Source organism: Globicephala melas, chromosome 6 (assembly GCF_963455315.2).
Source record: "Globicephala melas chromosome 6, mGloMel1.2, whole genome shotgun sequence".
Taxonomy (NCBI): Eukaryota; Metazoa; Chordata; class Mammalia; order Artiodactyla; family Delphinidae; genus Globicephala; species Globicephala melas.
Window position 1 is genome coordinate 67,023,645 of NC_083319.1, and position 17,565 is coordinate 67,041,209.

The window sequence follows — 17,565 nt, forward strand, 5'->3', positions numbered from 1 at the left end:
TGACAGACAAGACCTAATGGTCTGTTTTCCTGTTTGATCATTTGGATTAAGAAATATATATATATATATTTTTTAACACTAAGATTTAGCAGAAATACTGGGTTTTCAACATTCCCAGTTAGTTACCATGCTAGTTGCTTAGGAGAGACTGAGCAGTGACTCACAGGGACACCACTTTTAGGTCAGAGGAAAATAACACCATTTGGCAGTGCGAGGAGAGCTTCTGTTTTACTCTCCGCAGAGCTTTGACTTCCCTTTGGCTGTGCCCAGAATTAGAAAGCTCTTCAAGGGGTGGTACAGATTATGCTTTAGAGTCCAGAGCTGATACAGATTGAGCTTTGACTGCCCCTGTTTCTCTCCCTGAATAGATAGTATAAATTTTTGAGGACAAAAAAGAAACCGCTCCCCCTCCCCTTTTTAACAGAAGACAAAACAATGGAAGCCCTTTGGGGGAATAAATTAGCTTTCTTGGTCATCCTAATTTTACTTCCTGCTGTTTCAGTTCACCAGATACCTTTCCTTCCAGAAATCACCTAGATGTGGACTCATCGAGACCTTGCCTCTGATGGTTTTTTCCTTGATGGCATTTCACCTGTTAATCCTTGTGAACTTTTCTCTTCCTAGGCAATTCTCTGTATACCACTGAACATACTTTTCAGCAGAACTTTTTGGTGGAAACACCCTTGAGGTTAGAGCAGTGCCCAGACTGTGAAGATACTGTGAGTAGTTTATGCAGTTCAGCCACTAAATTAGGTCTACTGATGGAAAAAGAAGTGGGAAATAGGTTACATTTAGTACTTCCTAATGGAAGTAATATATGCTCATATTATAAAAAAATAAAATATTTTTTAAAGCTTTTTACAAAAAATAGCAGTCCTCCTGGAGTTACTTCCCCCATTTCCGTTTCCCAGAAGCAACACATCTTTCCCCTCTCTCATTTTTCCAGTATGTTTATAGCATAATTTATGTTGGATCAGTATTCAGTATTTACATTTTACACCCTTGTAAAACTTGTACAGATCTGAGACATACAGAATAATATGGTTATATTTCTTTTCTTATGCAACCTTTTTGTTTTTCCTGGAGTTAATAATTGTTTTAATTTTCAGTTTCTTAACTTTTTGTGTACCTTTCACTGATTCTTTCCCTAACCCTCTGCCACAGATATGAATTTCCTGTCAATACATTGAAACGTGCCAGGTGTCAATCATCTTTCAGATATGTATCTGATGCTGCATTCTAGATTGGTTACTGTCTTAGTTTGGGTCCCCCCAGAAGTAAACCATGTGCATGGGTGTAAGCACAAGTGGTTGATTTAGAAGATGATTCCAGGAAATCCTGTTAGGAGATTAGGAAAGGGGAGGAGGCCAATGAAGGGTGCATTATAAAGCAGGGTACAGTAGTGGACAACTATAACCTGATTCCAGTGGGGATCATGGGGAGCCTATATTTCCCTTTGGCTCATGGCTCCCTGAGCTGCATGCACCTGGTCATGTATAGTGTCAGCTACAGTTGGTGCTCAATGCCTGATGCACAAGGACCATCTTGGGATCTCCCTTTATCATCATTTTTACCTCTTTTCTTACACTGGATCCCTTTTTCTGGATCTCTTAACCTGTCCCTGTTCTCAACTGACACCTTTGTTTTGGTAGAATGCCTCTTCCATTGACCTTGGGAAGACAAATTAAAATCTTCCTTGTGTATTTGAAAATGTCATATGTTACTTTTATACTTCATTGATAATTTGAATTTAGGATTATAGATTATTTCCTCCAAAAATGTTGGAGTCATTGCTTCATTGTTTTCTGAGGAAATTTCTCATGTTGTTCATGGTTTTCTCATGTTCAGTGACCTTCTAATACTTGATACTTTGTGTGTAGCCTATTTTTTCCTCTCTGAAAGGTTTTAGGACTGTCTTTTTGTCTCCAGTGTTATGAAACTTCATGTTAATAGTCCTTGGTAAGATCCTTTTATCCATTGTCCTGGGCCTTCGATCGACCCTTTCAATCTGGGAACACGTTTGTTAGTTCAGAGATTTCTTGAACTTTTACAAAGAATTTCTTCCCCTTCTATTTCTGTGTTCTTTCTTTTCGGAGCTTCTATTATTCAGCTGCTAGACCTCCTGGACTGATCCTGATTTTATGTTTTCTTTCTGATTTTTTTAATCTCTGGTTTTTTGTTCTACTTTTGGGGGGATTTGCCTCAACCTCATCATCTGTGCTTCTATTGATTTTTTTAAATTTTATGTTTTATTGAAATTCATATTTAAAGTTAAATTATATTTTAATTTCTAAGAGTTCTCTGTTTCTTTTTTATTTCATTGGTAAAGTATCTTAGACACCTAAGAATGTTAATGATAGTTATTTTTCTTTCCCTGAGTTGTTTGGTTTTTACAATTTCCTTGTTTGTTTTGCCTCTTTCATGTTAGAAACTTTCTGCAAAGTCTGATGTTAGTGGCTAACCTTTTCCTCTTAGGTGTAGGACAGTAAAGGTGAGTCAAGGGAGGGTGCTTATTTACTATTATAGCTTCATTCTAGGGTAATCAGCCTGAAGTTGTTGCATTGGGTGCTTCCAGCTGTGAATATCTGTAGGTCTCTTCTCTTGAGTCGGTTGTATTCCCCAGAGAAGAATCTTCCAGTCTTCTGCCCAGAGGGTTCAAACCTGACTGCCAGTTCTCTAGGGCAGGGCTCCCCAACCCCCGGGCCACGGACCGGTACAGGTCCTCGGCCTGTTAGGAATCAGCAGGAGGTGAGCAGTGGGCGAGCCGTGGAAAAATTGTCTTCCACAAAACCAGTCCCTGGTTCCAAAAAGGTTGGGGACCGCTGCTGTAGGGGACCAGTAGGGGAAGTGCGCTGGCAAGTCTCACAGTTCACAGTCTGGACTGGCCCTAAAGCCCTGTTTTCAATATAGGTCAGGTAGCTTCTCTCTGCAAAAGAACTCTATTAGATTGCTGCACTTTTTATTCTTCATAAAAAAAACAAGTTTTCTAGTTCCCATTCTCTTTTATGATTCAAAAGGCTGTCAGTCATGTGAGCCATAGGATATGGACAGAGTCTGCTTATGAAAACCACTTCCATGACCGTCTACTAGTTTCTAAGATAGTCTATTTATTCGTTTATTCTTTCCTTCAGCAGTCCAGGTTAAACATCTAATGCGTGTACAGCTTTATGCTAATCCTGTCTGGGAGATACGCAGAGCAGCATACCAGTATCCTGCTCTCATGGGCCAGAGGAGAGATTGCTATTAGGAAACTGTTTCTGCAGTAAACCCAGTGGGGGCAGGTTGAACTAGAATAGCAAAGGTGGGAAAGTAAAGATGGGGGCTTAGAGAGATTGTAAAAATTTGAAAGAAAGGCTAAAGCTATGGCAAATATAAAGATAATGTGAAGGAGAGGAGTTAGGTCCCTTTAGAAGAGAAGAGAAGGGTCCCTAAGGGCACATCTAACTTGGTGAAGCTATCTAGCCCGAGATCATATTATAGGAATTCTAGTGTCTTAAATTTGTATTTTTCTAGGCTTCCTCTCTGTTTCTTCAAGTACTGCTTTTTTTAAAAAAAAAAAAATATATATATATATATATATTTATTTATTTATTTGGCTGTGCCGGGTCTTAGTTGTGGCATGTAGGGTCTTTTAGTTACGGCATGCGGACTCTTAGTTGCAGCACGCACACAGGATCTAGTTCCCTGGCCAGGGATCGAACCCAGGCCCCCTGCATTGGGAGCGTGGAGTCTTAACCACTGGACCACCAGGCAAGTTCCTTCAAGTACTGCTTTTAAAAATCATTTAAAAATAATTATGTTAACACTTAAAAATGGTTAATTCAGACATCTGATGATGTTTTTCAAGAACACAGAAATTTTACTAATCCAAAAGTCTTAAAAATAGTTAATAGCTGTGAATAAATTTAAAAGCTGGTCTCTTCAAATATATGAATCAATAAGTATTTTAGATGATTTGAAGAAATAAGCTAATAGAATATGGTTTTCTTCCCCCTTCTCGTGAAAATGTAGAACATATTCAAGATGTTCCTAAGTAATTAATGGAAGAATTGAACAACATAATCGAACAACAGTGAAAATGATAAATTTGAAAATCAGCCACAGTATATTAAACTGTTACAGTTATTTCAGGTAATGCTTACCGGAAGACAGCTCTTAGAAGAACCAAGATCTAAGCACAAATCAGTAACCAAATTCGTAAAAGGAATAAATCTTTAGAGTGTAAAAACAGGACTCGAAGGGATTAACCACTGTGTGTGTTTTCATTCCTCGGTTTCTTTGATCTCCATTTATCTTCTTTCCTTCTGTTCATTTGGTACCTCTTATTGTCTGGTGTCTGCTTATTTCAGTTGTATTTGTGCTAATGTTACTCCTTCTTTTGTCTCCCTGGTACCTTGTGTGTATTAGCTGTTATTGCATTTATCGCATTTGTTGCCACTGTTACCGTATCTGACACCTCACTCTACTGTGAGCACCTTGGCAGGGACTGTGTCTTTCCTGGATTTCAGATATGGCCTATTGTAGAAAAGTCTTTGAATATATACTCTAATTATATCATTCCCCCCAAAAATGTGTCATCATGTGACATTTTCAATTTTTTAAATTTAACGTGTATGATACACTTTTCTATGAGAAGCAAAGTAAAGAAAATGTGAATTTTACATTTTTTCCAGGTACCGCCAGGCTTTACATCTGTTAGCGTGACTAATTGCTACTCATTATGTGATTCTAAGCTTAAAGATATTTCTCACCCGAAACCTTCTTTGCGATGCCCACTCCTACAGACTAGGGTGATGCTGTGTACTTTCGTGACTTGCTGTAATCTCCCCACATGACACTTAGTATATACACTTCACTCTAATTGCTTTTAAAATAGACGCTACCCTCAGTTCACTATAAACTTCATAAAGGCAGAGGCCATAGCTGTCTTGTTCATTATAATATCCCTGGGCAAACTTGGGAGGGTGACCTCTCATAATAATTCCCTTTGTCTGCAGATTCGACCTTTGAAGCCCAAAGTTTAAATAAAAACCTATTCAAAAGAAATGTTCAAGATGAAATGGCAGCCACTAAATGCTGGAAGTGTGTGCTTTAGCTGTGATTCTATCAGGGGTTTCTAAACAGATGGAATCCTGGGTATAATTCTAGGTTAATGTACATTCCCAACTCTGATAATGGACCTGAGAAGCCGTAGTATCGTAGCATCAAGTAAATCATTGTCTTTAACAGTGTGCTAATAAAGCTGTTTCTTCCATGAAAACTGGATTTGCCTTCTAGGCATCTTCTTTTATAAAAGTAAAAGCAAAAAAGAAATTGAAATGCTGTCTTTGTGGCACAAAACTAATTTTCAGAAGCAGTTATGTGCGAGAAAAGTAATTAAGTCTTTTTAATGAACACAATATTTCTGTTCTTCATGGGACTGTTTACTGTTAGAATCTTAGTTGAGAGGTGATTCTGAAAATAGTTCTATTTTATACATGGTGTGAGTGAAACATGGCATAAGGCCCACACTGCAGGAGTTATCAGTTAATTTCCTATTTCAGTCCATAGGCTCCTAGAATTGAAATAAAAGGTAGAATCTTAAAACTTCGAGATCACATAATCCAGTAGTTTTTGAAGTGCTTTCTGTGGGCCACCCAGATCCACAGAGGGACTGAAGGGCCACAGCAGTGAAGAGAGTATCAGAAAAGGCCCAGGAGTAGAGAACGGACTTGAGGACACGGGGAGGGGGAAGGGTAAGCTGGGACGAAGCGAGAGAGTGGCATGGACATATATACACTACCAAATGTGAAATAGATAGCTAGTGGGAAGCAGCCGCATAGCACAGGGAGATCAGCTCGGTGCTTTGTGACCACCTAGAGGGGTGGGATAGGGAGGGCAGGAGGGAGATGCAAGAGGGAGGGGATATGGGGATGTATGTATACATATAGCTGATTCACTTTGTTATACAACAAAAACTAACACACCATTGTAAAGCAATTATACTCCAATAAAGATGTTTAAAAAATAAAAAAAGAAAAGGCACAGGAAGACGGGCAAGATGGGATCTTCACCTGGAAGAGCTTGCCTTTTCTATTAAATTCTTCTTGAGATTTTGAGAGAAAGGGAGAGTTTAGCGATTAAAAGAGCAGGTGTGTGTTTATCTGTGGACCAAGCTGCACATATTGCAGATGAAGACATTGGTGGAGGGGCAATTTTCGGTAGCTGAGCTGGTTTAGAGCCCGGTGAAGGCCTGACTCCCCACCCAGCCCTGTCCCTCCTACATCACGTTGCCTGCTTTGAAAGTCTCTTATCTCTTTGTCTTCAGCTTCCAGAGCTAAACTCAGCATGATCAACACCATGTCAAAAATCCGTGGCCAGGAGAAAGGGCCAGGCTATCCTCAGGCAGAAGCACTGCTGGCAGAGGCCATGCTCAAGTTTGGAAGAGAGCTTGGAGATGATTGCAACTTCGGTAACGTATGCTTCCTCACATTTTCATTTTTCATTCGTCCGTGGGATTTTAGTTCCACTAAGAAAACTCTGTAGGAAATCATCCAAACCATTTTATATTTTGATTCTCAATTTTAGGTCTTGTCCACATGGGCCCCAAATTTCTTTTCAGACCGTTTCATCATTTTTGGTGTCATTTGTCTTAGGAAGTTTATGTATTTTCTTTTTTCCTAATGAGATCCCATCATTACAATAGCTGGGTGACACATCCGGATGCCTGGACATTTACCATGGCACGTGTCTGGCGGTAACTAGTGTTGGGACAGAGGGAACTGTCACAGTCAGCATGAGTCAGCACCCCACCCCATGAGCTTTCTCTTTGCTCCCTGCTCTTCTATCCAGGGTACCTAATTTGACTGCCCCAGGTGAATTCCTTCACCCCTCCCTCCTTTGACCCTCAGCCGCCATAGTAACCACCTTCTGTTTTCACTCCTTCACAATGTGAGGTCGCAGCAAATGACTGTCCTTCCTGATTGAGCCCTGTGCTCTGTTCCTGGTATTTGCTTCTGCTCAATGCGCTGGCCTTAAAGAGGTCTCCTCTAAAGGAAAGCAAGCACTTACAAAGGAGGGTAGGGAGCTTCCAAATTGCTTTTTAAAGGAAAAGCAAAATTTTATGTTCTTTATAATAAGGGGTCCCTCTACCACCCATTGGGGGCATTAAGTCTATTGTACTCAGTGAACTTTCATGTACTGTCTCAGGTGGAAAATACACTGATCTCCAGAGGGCATTATATGCTGTCTGTTGTCTTGGTTGTCTTCAGAAGACAGACAGTAATCCCAGGTTTTTCGTCTGTGATGGGCGCTGTTATTGCAAGTGCATTTCACCTTCACCTTTGTTCTTTAACGAGTACAAGTGCTTAGTTATCCCCTTGCAGGCCCAGCGCTTGGTGAGGTGGGGGAGGCCATGCGGGAGCTCTCGGAGGTGAAGGACTCTTTGGACATGGAAGTGAAGCAGAACTTCATTGACCCCCTTCAGAATCTTCATGACAAAGATCTGAGGGAAATTCAGGTATCTGCAGCTAGTTATTTGGGAAGTGGGCAGTTGGAATTGTACAGATGCAGGTGCCCTTCTCCTTTAGGAAACATTTTTTAAAGCTTACCGTGCATGTTGTCAACACTGAGCATGTGAATTGCAAAACAATCCAGCACGATAAATCGAGAGAAACCAGAAATGCAGTACTTTTAGCCCCAATGTTATGATGACTGTGCCACTCCTGAGTATTACATTTGACTTCTCCACGTTCAATTTTCAAGTTTTTTCAAGCTTTTTTCTCCATGAGGGTGATATCCTTTCCCTGTGTGAAATCGCCCCCAGAAAACCACAGAATAATAAAGAAAATTTGTTAGCTTAAATACATAATTATTCTGTGACTCTGTAAACATGTGTTTTCATATTCTCCTAATGTTTGTTAGGATTGAGGGAGAACCCGACTGTCCTCTTTCTAAAACATGTGGAAGAGTTTAGCTATTCCAAATAATAAACTTCAACCGGCTTTACCTAGAACTGGGTGTGTGATGTTCGCTCATTCATTCTTTTAACAAATATTTGTTGCGCTTGTCTGAAATTTGCTTTCCTTGACTGTGAAATGAAGTACCACACTGTGTAGTCTCCCTGATCTTATTCTAGCTTAAATCTCCTTCAGCCCTACCACCGGCTCAAGGTCACACAGTTAGTATGTGGCAGACTCACTCCAAATCTAACACGTAACCCTGCCTCCAGGACTCTACCCTGCAGCTGACTGCCAGTTCAGATGTTCTAAAAGAATATTCCTTCCAAAGATACACACATTTAAGTCTGGATCAGGGCATGGATTGGAGGCAGGGTGTAACGTGGGCGGGAAGGTCGAGGATATCCTTCCTCCTTCCTTCTCATTTCTTCACCACTCCCAACTCTGTTTCCGTTTCCTTCCCTTTTACTCCTTGCACACCCAGGATCAAGGAAAGTCTAGCATTTTCTCCCACCCATTAGTAGTGAAACACTGCTGCTCATAGGACAAAAATACTTTGTAGCTTTCGGAAACTACTTTCCTACTTGGTCAGTGGAGGTGTCGGACAAGGCTAGGCAGCCACACACCAGGAATGTGTGCATCTGAGGTGATGCAAAGAGGGATTGATGCGCAGTGTATGGTGTTAGGTCCTTTCCAAGTTAGGTCTAGATGATGACTAAGTGCCATCATCTGTTAGATGGGAGGCTTAAATTAATCCATGATTCTCCTAAAGATACATCAGTCAACTAGGGTAAGTGCTGAGACATAGATTCCTAGGCCTCAGCCCTGGATATTCTAATTCAGGTGATCAAGAATCCATATGTTTAATAAGCATCTTAGGTGATTCTAACAGACCGGATTACCTCAAAGATAAATCCTTTCCAGCACTAATGTTCTATGATATGAAAAGGAAGACTACCGTGCTATCTCACTCATTTCAAGGAAAGCATTTTTCCTCTGCCTTCCCATGAGATACCACTTCCCTTGAAGATGGGGACTTGTGAGCCCCATATACCTGTGCTTTCCAGATGTGTAGGGTGTGTACACACATTCCTGGCTTCTGCCGTGGGATGGAGAGGGATATATTCCACTTTAGCTTTGACCCAGCAGGGGTAGAAGTAAAGGGTATTGGTATTTCCCACAATTTCTTTCTTGCTATTAATTATTTTTAAAGATGTTTCCCAACATAAATGTTTTAGCATTTGGAAGCGTTTGCCCCAGTGATGCAGGTTTCTTTATTTTTCTGGTGACATGATGTTTTAGAACTTAGCCTGTCTTATTTTGGAAGCTAATAGGCATGATGGGGAAGTGAGCTGTAAATAGGCCTTTTCCGTACATCCTTTCAAAGTATATTCCCACCCTTGACTTTTTCAGCATCATTTAAAGAAGTTGGAGGGTCGACGCCTGGACTTTGATTACAAGAAGAAACGACAAGGCAAGATTCCAGATGAAGAGCTACGTCAGGCTCTGGAGAAATTTGATGAGTCTAAAGAAATTGCTGAGTCAAGCATGTTCAATCTCTTAGAGATGGATGTGAGTGACTCTCCTGTGGTTTTTAATTTAGCTTTGGCTTTGAGGCACGAGATTAATGTGTTAAAGGGTTATGTAATTAAAAATGTTAATGACTGTACTATGTGGTGAGCACTTCAGTAGATGGTTATTCTTTCAAATTATTTAAAATTGTAAAGTAGACTGAGAAATAGTGAAGCTTTTTCTCTATTCCTATAGTTTGATTTAACTAGATTTTTGTCTGCTAATGATCTTAAAGTATTATAAATAGTGGGGAGATAAAGAATGTTTCTGATGATCTATAGAAGTCCAGTAGCTTAAGCAAATACTCTGTTGAAATGTGAAATGTAAGGCAGATTGACTTCAGATTAGATAAGATTATCAGTCAAGTAAAATGTATTCAGAAGTGAGTGTCCAACATAGGTTAAGATGGTCTGTATTTTGAAGTAAAGTCGACATTTTCTTTCCAAAGATGATTTCAATTGAGATTGACGATTGTAGCATAGATACTACATTTGGGACATAGAGGAGATAGTTTAAAAGTTGCCTTCACATTTCCAGAGTGCTGAATTACTATTCACGGCTTTAGAACTTACATTCCGACCGGTCATGTCATAAAACCTGTTAACCAGCTTTCCTGTCCTTGCTTATCCCCACCTCCGGCCCCATCAGTTACTGACCAACTTCTGCCAAGATATTTACAGAGCGTTTATGTACTTATCACACCCCAGACTGGTGACAGGGGAGGCAAGTTGAACATATCCAGACTTTCACACTATCCAGAGACGGTGTCAGAGTGTGTGTTTATGTAAAACAACGTGTCCACCTAACTACTGAACAGGAACACCGTGGGGATGAGGGTGACCCGAATCACAGTGTTCCTTCCCTTCACCCAGAACCCTACCCCACCCCAAAACCCATGGGGCAGCATTGCCTCTGTTAACTCAGAGGCCATTATTCAGCTGGATCACAACACAGGACTCAACATGAAGAGTAACCAAAGATGCTTAGAATATTAGAGCTGGAATGAACCCAAGATGTCACTTGACTCAACCCTTCTACATTGCAGATGAGGGTCAGAGAGAACAAAAGATTTTCTATCATACCACGCTGTCTCCCATAGTGCTTCATGTGAGAAATCAATACCCACATTTTTATTAACGGCACTAATACTGACTTGGCATGAAGTTATAGAGAGCAAAGAATGTTCTAGTCAGTGCATCTTTTGTCCTATAGGAAATCAATAAAATAAGCCAAATCCTAATCAGAAGGTTGTAGCTAAGCATGAGACTGGTTGATGAGAGTTATGTCATCTTCAGGAGGATTCTGACTAAAGTTTCTTCTCATAGTACTAGAGTTTCCAAACACAGGGATGCTTTCTCATCCTTAATCAGTTTGTAACTTGCAAAACTATCTGTCGGTCAGCCTGGCTCACCACACAGTCATGGGCATCACTGAGCACTGGTCCGTGTGTCCGGGGTAGCTGTGTCGTGTGGACTGGGCACTAGCAGCTGGTTAAGGACAGTAACCTGGTAACTAAGGTGTGATTCCCCTGTTGATCTGCAGATCGAACAGGTGAGCCAGCTGTCTGCGCTCATCCAGGCGCAGCTGGAGTACCATAAGCAGGCAGTCCAGATCCTGCAGCAAGTCACAGTCAGACTGGAAGAAAGGTATTTTACAGCTCCCTGCATTTTCCATTCCATTTTCTTGCTATGAAATGGTGTATAAAGAAGTGGAGATATTAGAATACATTCGAAGAAAAACTTCCACCAGAATTCCTGCTGATCCTACAAAGACACCTTATGGACCATTTGTTTTGATTTTATGTTGTCTTGGGCTTTGTTTTACCTTGTTCGGTTGAATCTAGTCTTGTGTTTATGAGAGCTAAATACTTAAGGAGTATTTTGGATGCCACAGATGGGACGCCAGGACTCTACTAATGATAATGGATGTGATTTGCTGAGCAGCTATTCTGTGTGGGTACTGAACGTGTATCATCATCAATCATAGAAGAGCCCTTTAAACCAAGTATTGTTAGCCTCACCTAACAGACGAGCAGACTGGGGCTCAGGGTCACACAGTGGTGCAACAGGGGTTCAGGTTTAAGCATAACCTTTTGGAAAGCCTGTGTCGTTCCATGCCTTGTATTTCTCTGAATGGTGACGAGGTCCGTCAGAGGGAGCTGTTTTCTTATGTCTGTTCCACCTCCTCAGATGGGCCTCAGTGCCAGGCTGGGTGGTTTAATTCATGAATGAGTCTCCCAGGAGCTGCAGGACACAGCCTGCACAGCTGTACACGGTAGCCCTGTGCTATATCATATGTGTTATTTTAGTTAAACTAAATGCATGTACATCAAAGGATGGCCTCAGCAGCTTTTATTCTCAGCTCATGGCCAGAGTCGACTCTCATAGCTGATGTAAGTGCACAAGGCAGCCTCCAGTTACGGTGCTGTATTACGGGAAACGACCTCACCCGTTTCCATCTGGCCAGCCTCTTCCTCTCCTCAGTATCTTCCTTGACTAGTGCTTGGATCGTTCATCTTTCCTCAGTGCACCCTTGTGGAATTATGTGTAACACTCTGAAGCCTCTAGAATGGTTTAAAACCATGCACTTCCATGTACTAAAGAAATATTATATGTCTTTGTGACATCCGTTGAGCACGAAGGCCACTTTTCTTTTTTGCCTCTGAACTACGTCCAAAGCCACTGTCATTCTACAATCGCCATACCCTAAACTCCCCCCACCCTTGCAAATGTGCTGTTCACTTTGCTTCGTGAACACCTGAAGCTGTGGAAAAGACTTCCGGGTGTGCAGAATACATTTACTGCCTGTACCTTTCCACCTCTCTCCTGTCTCCCTTGGATTCTCTCCCCCTTCCTCTGTGCTGTTCCCAGAGCACACAGTACTTCCCCCTTTCCTCCCTCCATACCATCTGAAGCTCTATAAGAAATAACTTTCTTCTGGAAACAGCTGTCCATCTAGAAATGACTCCTACCTATCTTTTGCCTTTTCTCCTTAAACCTTCTCCAACTTCCCCATGGACAGGTAGACTCCTCACCACCCCCAGCTCCACCCCTGGGTTCCTGTGGCATTTTGTCCTATCTCTGTAGCAGCACTTACTACAGTTGACAGTAATCAGTTGCTTATGTTCTGTCTCCCCTCCAGGCCATAAGCTGCTTGAGGGTAGGAACTGTGACTTATTCATCTTTGAGTTCCTGGCACCTAGCACCCTGCATACTTGCAAAGTGAGCTCTGAGTAAATGAGGGAGAAAGTGAGAGGAAGGATGAAGGCAGTGAGGGTATAACCACAGCGGGTGTGACCACAGCACTAAAGTGGAGACAGACACAGATAAGAAAACTAAGGGTCCTTTTCAGATTTCCCATACTCCACAATGGTAGGTTGGTGGGTGACCTAAGCATTTTCAGGATTGTATTGCTTTTCTTTTTCTTCTTAATTGGCTGCATACTCTACCCCCCTTTTTCTTTTTAATGCAGAATAAGACAAGCTTCATCTCAGCCTAGAAGGGAATATCAGCCTAAACCTCGAATGAGCCTGGAGTTTACAACTGGGGACAGCACTCAGCCCAATGGGGGCCTCTCCCACACAAGCACTCCCAAACCTGCAGGTAAGGAGCGGAGGCCTGCAGAACCCATTCCCCGGGCCTGGGCACACTGCACTGACACTCTTCCAGAAATGCTAGGAGCAGTCCAATCTGTGTGCATAAGGAATCCACTATAATATATTTCTTACAGGATGGTTTTGTCAGGTAGAAACTCTTAAAGGAGTTCCTTCTTGTCTCATTGATTGTCTCTTCCCCTCCTTTACTCTCTCTCCTCTATAAAACTTTCTTTGTTAAGTCCCTTTTTTCTCTCACTGTCCATCATCAGCACATACTTAACTGTTCTAACAAACACATTTGATTTTGACCCTCCTTTGTGGTCTTACAGTTACCTTAATATGTGAGTTTAGTTGTAGGGATGGCATCTTTTCTTCCTGTTATTCTGCTTCCGTGATTCCTGCCTGCATGAGGAATCATGCTCCTGGGCAGTGCGTGCCCACGTACACTCACGTATAACCCACAGACAGCAGGCACTCCAGGAACTTGCTGAGTTGGATTTCCTGAGTCACAGTAGCATGTGGGTGAATATATTTGTAGATGAATATATTCTGGGTCTCAGCATCTGCTAGACTTCCCTCCTTTCCCCACCCTCCAGCCGGTTCATTGTGCTGTGGTAAGAGGTTGATACAATGGGAGCTAAAACTTATTTTCCATCAGGCATGTTGATGTATACCCAGTAATGTATTCTTTTAGGTGGTACCACCGCTCTCCACCCCCTACACACAGATCAGATAAAAACCTGTGCTTGAAATAGATTCAACCTTGGTAATCCTCTTGGTTGAAGAACAGGAACTGTCTCATACTGGATGTGGATTTTAAGGATATACAGCTTTCTCCTGTTTTCCCTGCATCCCCAGTGCCTGATGTTCTACAGTAGGAAACATAGGTACTCTCAGGAGACCATGAAGCAACAAAGTGAGGTGTGTGACGACAGTTGGAGTTCTCTGCCCCTTGTGCTTAGCTCTGCTGCTCAGAGCCCTCAGTGTGCGGATAAACAGCAGTGGTTTTTAGAAGTTATCTGGTTACAAGGACTAGTCATATAAGTTACAGGTAACCTGCTTCCCCCTGCTCAAAAACCAATCCCATATTTCACTTTTCTTTTGGAGACTCATTAATTTGCTTTCTCTAAGTAAAAAAAAAAAAAAAAAAATTCATTGTTCCCCTTCAAAGCCATCTAGATGGCATGGAGCTGTATGCACTTGTCTGCGTCGATATACATATGTGTGTGCCTGCTGTGTTAATATATTTGCTCATTTAACATAGATCCCTTTTAAGCTATGATCCCATCCTTCAATATTTAACTCAAGGAAGAATATATTATTTTTTCTATGCCGTAGCTCTGATGCACACCTCATGTTTATATATGCACTATATAACGCAAAGGTGTAAATTATATCATTTTTATATAATCTCATTTAATAGCCAGAGTAGTACTGTGAAAAGTAAGTTCTACTGTCAGTTCCAATTTTAGACAAAGAACCTGAGAGCAAAGTGCCTTAGGCAAGGTCACAGAGAGTAAGAACTTGGACCCAGTGTTTTATATTGTGTTATTTTTACTACATTACAGCGGTTTCCAGAGGCTGGGTCGGGAGGGGTCTTTATTTTTAAAAAGTGAGAACTGCATTGTTATTCTGAAGTTGTAAAGTTTTGTCCGTGTAATAAACACTATTATTTCACATGTGCAGAGATCTTAAAGTGCTAGCATGGAAGGAATTCTGGCCACGCTTCATTTTGAACCTAAATCTCGTTAATACTCCTTAAGTCATTGGGTCTCCCATCTCTGGGCATTGTTAGCAAGGCCAGCCTTGATGAATTGTGTTGTACGTATCACAAGGATAGATGTGGCCAATTTTTCATACTGGAAATAGAAACAGCAATTCAACAACTTCAAGGAACATGAGAAAGCTTCTGAAGACTGCTAGAGGGCAAGGTGCCGTGCAGCAGACACTGGGGACCAGTAGCAAGAGGAAGCGTCAGCGGGAAGAGGAGTGAGGGAGGAACCAAGGGGGACAGCAAGCTGGGCAGGTGCAGCAGGAGGTAGATACGTGCATTAAATTCCCCTTGTCTTTCTGTGTTCTTCTCTCCTGCTCTTACTCCCAGGTGCCCCAATGGATCAGCCCTGCTGCCGAGCTCTGTACGACTTTGAACCTGAAAATGAAGGGGAGTTGGGTTTTAAAGAGGGTGATATCATCACACTCACTAACCAGATTGATGAGAACTGGTATGAGGGGATGCTCCATGGCCAGTCAGGCTTCTTCCCCATCAATTACGTGGAGATTCTGGTTGCTCTGCCCCATTAGGATGTCATGCTGGCTGGCTCACCTCTTCCTGACCCAGATAGTTAAGTTTAACCACTGCTTTGGTAATGCTGCTTACAACACATCCCAAGTGCAGGCTGCAGTGGTCCAAGTCATCAAGCCCCACTGAGTACGTTTCGTTGACTTGTGTGATCCCACGAGAGTCATGGTGATGGATGGTATCTTCTTAGCCTGGTGGGCATGGCATGTGCTTTGTAAATACCATCTGAGACCAGCCAGAATTCACAGAACTGCTGTTGACACAGTTCTGAGGAGGATGTGGCTTCTCAGAATATGACCATCAGCCACATCACAGATAAACCATCCTGCGAAGATGTTATCTACCACCTGGGGCCATCTCAAGGTCTCAGGTTCTCCATTTAAATAGAGGAGAAAGTTCTCGTTTTCACATTGACCCCTCCCAAACATGTGGGTCACAGAGTTGTCAAAGGAAGCCTCCCTCACCAGCAAATTGTCTTCTGGTCTGAACGAGCGAGTCCCTTGATGCTGTCAATATAAAAGTGTTGAGTGTGGGTTCAAAGCCTTCTCTGAGAACAGTCACCTTTGTTCCACAGCTTATGCCTATTTCTGAGTTACAGCCGGTTTTCTTTCCTCCCTGCTATTAAAGCCAGAGGGGGATTCCCATTTTATTTCTAAGTAAGACAGTTAGCAGTCAGCATATTGAGGGAGGAGCTGAAGAGGAGATTCTCCATTATGAGGAAATGGGAAGAGATCTGGTTTCCAGGCTTAAATTTCTTGCTGTACAGAAACCATGTATACATACAGGGCATTTCTGAAGGTACCTGGACAGGGGAACAAATATCTTCACTTCAGTCTTATTTATGAATTACATGTTTCATGAATACATTTGGTATGGAGACACAAGAAGAAAAACACTAGAAACCATTTTCCCACTAGTTCATAGACCGAGAAACAGTAACCATCTTCCCACTCCACTTTCACCTTGTGTTCTTTGAACATCATTTGTGCATATTCTGCCCTCAATGAGGACCAAATAAAGATGATTTTTGTGCTTAGCAGTTTAAGATGTGTGGCTGCTATGCAAAGCTCTTTCCCAATTCAGTCATGACTTTTATTTCTGTCCCTTCTATCTCCTCTTCATTTTGTGTGTACAGTGCTGTGTGTAAACTTATGAGTGGTTTTCTTCATTGATTTGTTTCTTGCGGGTTTTTTCGTATCAGTCGTTAAAGTCCTGTTAGGCATCCAGAGTTCTATTTATCTAGCTGTACAGATTCTTTCAGAGGTTTAATGTGCTGCTTTGGATGTGCCACCTGCGGTAGTGGATCATGTGGAGCGACAGGCAAATCTTACTGCTTAATGTATAAACTCTTAACCGCGGGAAGCGTCGCTGTTTCCAATAAATATTGCTGAAGACAGAACCAAAGGCTCTGGTCCTTTATTTTGTGTCAGTTCTCTGGGTCCGACAGTGGGTGGACTAGTCTTCATTGCCTTCTGATACAACCAAAGCAGACCTGGTTCCAACCTCAGACCTACTTCTCTGTAAGCAAGGGAAGTTCCATTATCAAGAAGCGACTTAGCGTGGACACTGGTAACTTACTGGTAACCCAGGGAAGGAGGAGATTTGAAAAAGAAGATAAGAAAGTGGAGAGAAGAGGTCTTCTAGAAGTTAAATGAGATAGCATCATGGTGATATAATCAGAAGAGTGTAATATTCAGAGGAACAAATAAAATGTATCATTTCAATCAGTCTTTTGTTTTCTTTCATGCTTAAAGAGAAAGGAATAGACGTGGAAATACAGACTGGCCAAAAGGTGGCCGCCTTTTCTCTTGGTGTATATATGGGGGGAGGGGTAGGTAGGTGGGGGGAGGGGAGCAGTGCATACAGAATATGTATTTCCTGAGCTCCTGAGAAAACAAACATGTTCTTTATGTACTGGGTGCCCTTTGTATTCCTCCATGCCGAGGCCAATAGTCCAAATGTTCTAATCTAAAACAAATTGTTTTAATCAAATATATTAGGTTCACATATATACTGTATGTGAACTGCTGTAACATGAAAATAATATTTTTGCTAGCTATGAGTTAGAGTATTATAGATCAATTCTTCAAACCAATTTAAAGAAGAAATTACCAATGACATTATTGTGAATGGAGAAAATCCAGAAAAGTCACAGATAAACT

General features: G+C 41.7%; 1 protein-coding gene across 3 annotated transcripts in view; it reads left to right on the top strand.

Moving 5' to 3' along the window:
- SH3GL2 (SH3 domain containing GRB2 like 2, endophilin A1) overlaps positions 1-16,823 on the top strand; it is a 199,919-nt gene extending 183,096 nt beyond the window's left edge. For all 3 annotated transcript variants that reach the window (XM_030840604.3, XM_060300966.1, XM_060300967.1), the window contains 6 exons: positions 6,308-6,451; positions 7,365-7,498; positions 9,351-9,509; positions 11,052-11,155; positions 12,981-13,111; positions 15,206-16,823. In XM_030840604.3, the coding sequence (XP_030696464.1) occupies positions 6,308-6,451; positions 7,365-7,498; positions 9,351-9,509; positions 11,052-11,155; positions 12,981-13,111; positions 15,206-15,405 (872 nt within the window). In that variant the 3' untranslated portion in view covers positions 15,406-16,823. The remainder of the gene's footprint in view (positions 1-6,307; positions 6,452-7,364; positions 7,499-9,350; positions 9,510-11,051; positions 11,156-12,980; positions 13,112-15,205) is intronic.
- Positions 16,824-17,565: the final 742 nt, after the last annotated feature.